At 34.2% G+C, this 5,958-nt stretch overlaps 1 protein-coding gene across 1 annotated transcript; it reads left to right on the top strand.

The window, feature by feature from the left end:
• The first annotated feature begins 515 nt into the window (after nt 1-515).
• On the top strand, nt 516-3,595 carry LOC143607918 (transcription factor bHLH123-like). Its single transcript, XM_077083188.1, has 7 exons — nt 516-813; nt 944-1,595; nt 1,730-1,822; nt 2,091-2,156; nt 2,820-2,885; nt 2,972-3,034; nt 3,124-3,595. The coding sequence occupies exons 1-7, from the start codon at nt 569-571 to the stop codon at nt 3,265-3,267; spliced, it is 1,329 nt and encodes a 442-aa protein (XP_076939303.1). The 5' UTR covers nt 516-568; the 3' UTR covers nt 3,268-3,595.
• The last annotated feature ends 2,363 nt before the right edge of the window (nt 3,596-5,958 follow it).

The following is a 5,958-nucleotide window of genomic DNA, read 5'->3' as shown; positions in this document are numbered from 1 at the left end:
GTTGTTCAGAGGCGTTAAAGCTGAGACGGTGCACCCGTAATTATATCGGCTACAACGCTACCCCACATTATGGGGTGATAGTTAAGCTACAATACCCTAGTTGACGAGTATGTTAGTTAAAACACCATTACCTATATGACACTGTCGTGATACTTCAACTAACCAAACCACTTTATAATCATACTTTTGTTATATTATTGTTTTTATTTAATTGGCAAAATTCCAAACAAATCACATATATACCTTGAAAAAAAAACTTAAAAGGAAAAAAAAACAATATTAAAATAAAAGAGAATGAAATAAGATTGGCTGAAAAAATATCTATAGCTAGTGATGACCAGTTGAATTTGATTTCAACAAAGAATTCTATGTTGTCTACTATCTCATTTGAACAACAAAAGTCAACGATATTCTTGTCATTTCCTTTGTTTACTCCCACCCCTACCCTTACCCACACTCCAAATTTCATCTTCAACTTCATATAAATACCAAGATCAATAACACCCTTTTCATTTCATTTGACAAAGGATCATCTGACCAATCGATATCTTCGACTGAAACCGCATCCATGGCCGATAATTGGTGGGATAATTCATCTTCAAGAGCAAGACCTTGTTTAGATTCAGTTTCTGTCACCAACTCCATCAATCTCTTCCAAGATACCCAAACCACCACCGGAGACACCACCACCACCTCGACAGCGGCAAACACTGGTGGCGGCGACACGCGCGCTAACACCACCTTACCCATGATGGAGTTGGGACTTCCATCACAGTCACTTCCACAGTCGTTGGATTGGAATCAATCTTTATTGTATGTCCACTAACATTTCTTGATAACTATCTTTTTCTTTATTGCACACATATATTAATATTGTATTTCTTTTAAACATTTAATCACTTGCAAATTAAATTTATTTACTTTACTTTAAATTAATTTGTAGTCGTGGAGATCAAAAAGGTGATGGTGGTTTTAGGAATCTACTTCAAGATCAAGATAGTTTGAGCTCAAACACGACCCATATTCCGCTTGAAAATAACCTATGGAGACCGCAAAAGATGTATCCTGCCAGTTCACAAGATTCATCATCAGATTTCAAGCAAATTAACGTTAGGGGTTTCCACTTGGATCAACCAGTACCGGATAGCGACACCGAAAGCATAATCACATGCCAAGGATTAAATTCAAGCTTTCAAAATATGGATTTATATGGAGCCCCTTCTACAATAATGCAAACTTTATTCGGTTCAGACCACAACAACCAACAACAACAAGATTCTAGCTTTGAACAAAATCAAGGAATGAGTAATTATTCCTTGTATCAGTCAAGCTACGGCGGCCTGAATGTACCCGGCGGCAGCAGTGAGTTGTCAACGTCTAATTGGTCCAAATATTCCTCTCAACCTCAAGATTTTGTGGTGAACTCACCTTCAAAAGCGCAGTTGCCGGACATGGGTGCGAACCAGCTGCACTTTGCTAACAACGCGAGGTTTTGGAATGCTTCGGCTACGGGTGGAGTAAACGATATGCGGTCTGGCTTTTTTCCATCGTTACAAATGCAACTACCTTTATCAAGCTTTGAGGATAAACCTAAGGTAACATATAGAATAAGAAATATATATGACCAATATTATTATAGCTACAATTTCATTCAAACCCTAACTTTTCTTATTCTTTTTGTTAATCTCATGAGAAAAGAAAATGATTTTTATTTTTATATACTTAACAGATTACATCCAAAGTAGTGAAAGAGAGCACTAGTGAATCATCATCAAACAAAAGACCCCGAAACGAAAACCAATCAACTATACAGGCTTTTAAGGTATTATCGATTTATTAATTTATTTTATTACAGTTTTGTTATTGTTATTTTACTAGAAAATTACTTGTTCAATATCGTAACTTCAATTAAATTACAGTTATTCAATGATTGGATTTCGTTAACGAACTATTTAGGTGATTAGGTCATTTCTTAAAAAAAACAAGAAGAATATCATCTGTTTCTGCTTTTAATTTTAGGTCAATTATTATTTATTTAATTGATTTCTAATGTCCACAGAATGAAAGAAATCTATGTTTGGATTTTTCAGGTGAAAAAAGAGAAGATGGGGGACAGAATCACTGCACTCCAACAATTAGTTTCACCTTTCGGAAAAGTATGATCAGATTTTTTTTATTGTTTTTTTCAATATCCTTAGCTTTTTAAAAAATGTATATATACATTGACAATAATTACGTGATACTAAACTTTTACAAGATAAAAAAGAATAAATTTATGTCACTTGATTTTTTAGTTAAAAGTACATTTATTTTATATTTACGTTTCTAGCTTACATATATAAAAACGCTTAGTTATATGCATTAAAAAATATTACACTAGGTTTTAGTTTTCATACGTTTTGTTACCATTTTGTATCGTTTAACTACACATAACCTATCTATGTATATTATAAATAAACAAACAATTAAACTAACCTGTTCATATTTATATATATTTTAATTTTATAAAATATAGGCTAGAATAATACAATTTTCTTTAATTTTTTTAATATATTAAAAACTAGAAAAATGAACGTTTTATTTTTATCATGCGAACTCTTGCAATCCGGCCACAATGATGGGTTAGTCACAAACCCGCAAACCGGTCGTAATGCAATCAGGATTTTACCTATGAGGACTTTTGCAACCGGTTGAAAATCACTGAAAATACGGTCTCAAATTACCAATTTTCTAGTTATGCCTCACATATGTTTATATAAAGTTATTTGTTAGTTAAATAACTATTTATGGGTTTTGTTTGAATGATTCATTTGTTACAGACGGATACAGCATCTGTATTGTCCGAAGCTATTGACTATATCAAGTTCTTACATGAACAAGTTTGTGTAAGTGTATAACATTATTTTAAAACATATATATGTTCATTTGAAAATAATGTTAATCTTTGCACCTAAATTTTAATGAATTCCAGGTTCTAAGTACTCCATACATGAAAAATGGAGCTCCCATCTTGCAACAGCAACAACAGCAACAGGTAACTTTTAAATACTAATTTATTGATTAATCCAGAACGTTGTGTTTTTAATTTGCATTTAATTAACATATATTCGTATGCTCGTGTAGACTCCGGATAAACCACCAGAAGGGCCAAGACAAGACCTAAGAAGTCGCGGGCTATGTTTGGTACCTGTTTCAAGCACGTTTCCCGTAACGCACGAAACAACGGTCGATTTCTGGACACCAACGTTTGGTGGAACATTCAGATAAGACTGATTGATCATTGATGTCCATAAGGATTATTGGATTTGAAATATGGTATGATCAATAAATGAGAAACCAGAAGGGCAAGTGGGAGATGATAAAGATAGAAATCTAAAAAGAGAAAGGAAAAAAAATGGTGATAGAGAAAGAAAAGCAAAGAAAAGGGGATGAATCTTTGATGTTGGGGCAGCTACAGGCAAAATGATGCAGCTTTGGCCAATATCTTTGTACAAGAATATGAGTCTTGTTGTAATAATTGTAGCTTTCTTAATCATTAATTAATTAATTAATTAAAGTGTGGTCTAGGATATATATGTTCATAGTTCTTAATCAAATCTTACTTACAGCATATATACCTTAAATCTCATTCCAAATCTAGATAATAACGTTTTAAAACTACGGTATCGTGTGCTATGTAGCAGTCCAATTTTATGTATATATGTGTTGAAAAGTAATTCTTTTAGTCAAAGAAAAAGTGTAATATATACCTTATCTAAAGATTTTACTAACAGTCAAAATTCATGGAGTATTTATATCAATAACCAATGAATGGATGGAAAAGAAATATCTGTTTTGACACTGATAGAACAAACGGAAGCCAATTTGTACACAGATAGAACAAATAGAGCCCATAAAGCTTTGCCCCAGGACGCTAGTGCAATTTTCAGAAGTTTAGAGTCTCCAGTTTTATTACCTTAAATGACGTCGAGTGAGATTTTTAGAGCCTATATAGTACCAAAATCAAGATTAAGGTAATCTGCAAAGCTCTACCACACTCGATGATATGATGGCTTTATTGACGACAATGGCACACAAGCATTATACGAACAAGAAGTGCCAAAGATGGAGATTCAAGAGAAACCTCAAGCTACTTTTTTTTTTTTATTTGAAGCTCAATTATAATTTACTATAAAACGATTGCAATAAAGTGGCAGACAGAAGAGGTAGATCAAGTCAATAAGAATACGTGCAAGCTACTTTAGAAAAACAAGTGGGGAATTGGCAGAAGAGGTGGATCAAGTCAATAAGAATACGTGCAAGCTACCTAGTGATATCGATGTGAATCCGCAACATCATAATTCGATCTCTGAGAACGTGCACATCAATGTTGTAAGTATAATTTCAAATGATCGTATCCTTTTAGTGCGAAAGTCATCCCATTTAGTTGATGGGGGTGGTGGATGACGTTTTTGATGATTCGGATACTAATCGAGTGCGAACTAGAAACCATTTCACAATACAATCTTACAATAAAACTTTTTTTTTTGAAAACCGTTAAAATGAAGAAGCTACTAAAGTCAAGGATAAGGTATAGAGGCTAATACCATCCCATATCCTTTAGCTTTAGTAGAACCAGTCACAACATGTTTCCCGAGCAAACTCCAAGTTCTAGGAATGCCCCTTATTTCAATTCAAGTTGGAGGACTTCAATTTGACCGGGCCCTTTTAGATCTAGGATCTTGTGTATGTATCATGCCGAGAAGTTTTTATGATCTATATAAATTTGGTCCTCTAAAAAAGCAGAAACCATGTGATGTTAGCCTATCAGACTCATACGCTTCTTCGAGGCACGGTAACAGACGCAGTTGTTAAAGTAGAGGATTCTCACTCTACCCGATTGACTTTTTGGTACTGGAGTATGTTAAAAGTGTTAAATACACAAAACTAATTGTCAATTGGGTAGACCGTTTCTAGCTATAATACACACGGTTATTGATTGTGCCGCGGGAGATAAGGTTTGGCAACAGTGATAAACATTTGTTGTTTGAAGATTTTACTAATCCTTTTGACTGTAACATCCCAACCTTAGGTGGATTATTGTAAAATCTCAAAAACTTCCATGCCATTTCTACCAACTTTCAAAGTTAAGGGACCATTCAATCATTCTTTCAAACTCTAAGTACATGGTCTATTATGCAATTAGGCAAAAGTTGAATGAGACGGACCATCTCATTATTAAACGGTCCATATCAAACCAAACCCAAGTCCAAAGGTTTCTAATTGAGATGGGGTGTCTCACTAGCCTACCTTTTGAGAAGGGGCATGCCACAATTATGAGACGAACTGTCTCATAATTAGACGGTTAAAAGTCTGTGTCGGCATGAGATGTCAAAATCGGTTACTACGTGTCTTTCACCCATTGCTGACTCATCCAAGCGGGTTGGCCTATAAATAGCAACCCTTAAACGCCCATTTCATGCACATCATCTCAGAAATCAATCTCACATTCAAAGATCAAAGTTAGTGTTTTAAGTGTGTTTAAGCAAGAACAAGCCAATGGTATAGGTTCTGGTCAAGTTCAAGTTCTGATCAAGCATTCCAAAGGTGTTAGGAACATTCACAAACCATTCCTAGGTTCTGAATTAGCTTGGAAGTAAGGTAGCCATGTTTAAACACTCGTTTAAGTTTGGTTATTATGTTTAAGTGAGTATCCATGCTATTATTAATCAAACCTTAGTCAAAATAGTTTTCATAAGTAGTATAAGTGTTTTCATTCATGTTCAAGTTCATATAACACTTAAACAATCATTGGAATTTGTTAACCTGATTTATACCCTTAACGGGCCAAACAAACATATTAGACGGATCGTCTAATCATTTTCGGTTCGTCTCATCTTCAAAGTTGTTATGGGTCAAAATAACTTTAAACGACTTCTCACATATATACGAATCTCATTTTGATATGGTCTGTCTCAA

Source organism: Bidens hawaiensis, unplaced genomic scaffold, assembly GCF_021521415.1.
Source record: "Bidens hawaiensis isolate Kalapana, Puna unplaced genomic scaffold, B.hawaiensis_p1.1 tig00090152_1, whole genome shotgun sequence".
NCBI lineage: Eukaryota > Viridiplantae > Streptophyta > Magnoliopsida > Asterales > Asteraceae > Bidens > Bidens hawaiensis.
This window is presented reverse-complemented; position numbering and strand designations above follow the sequence as displayed.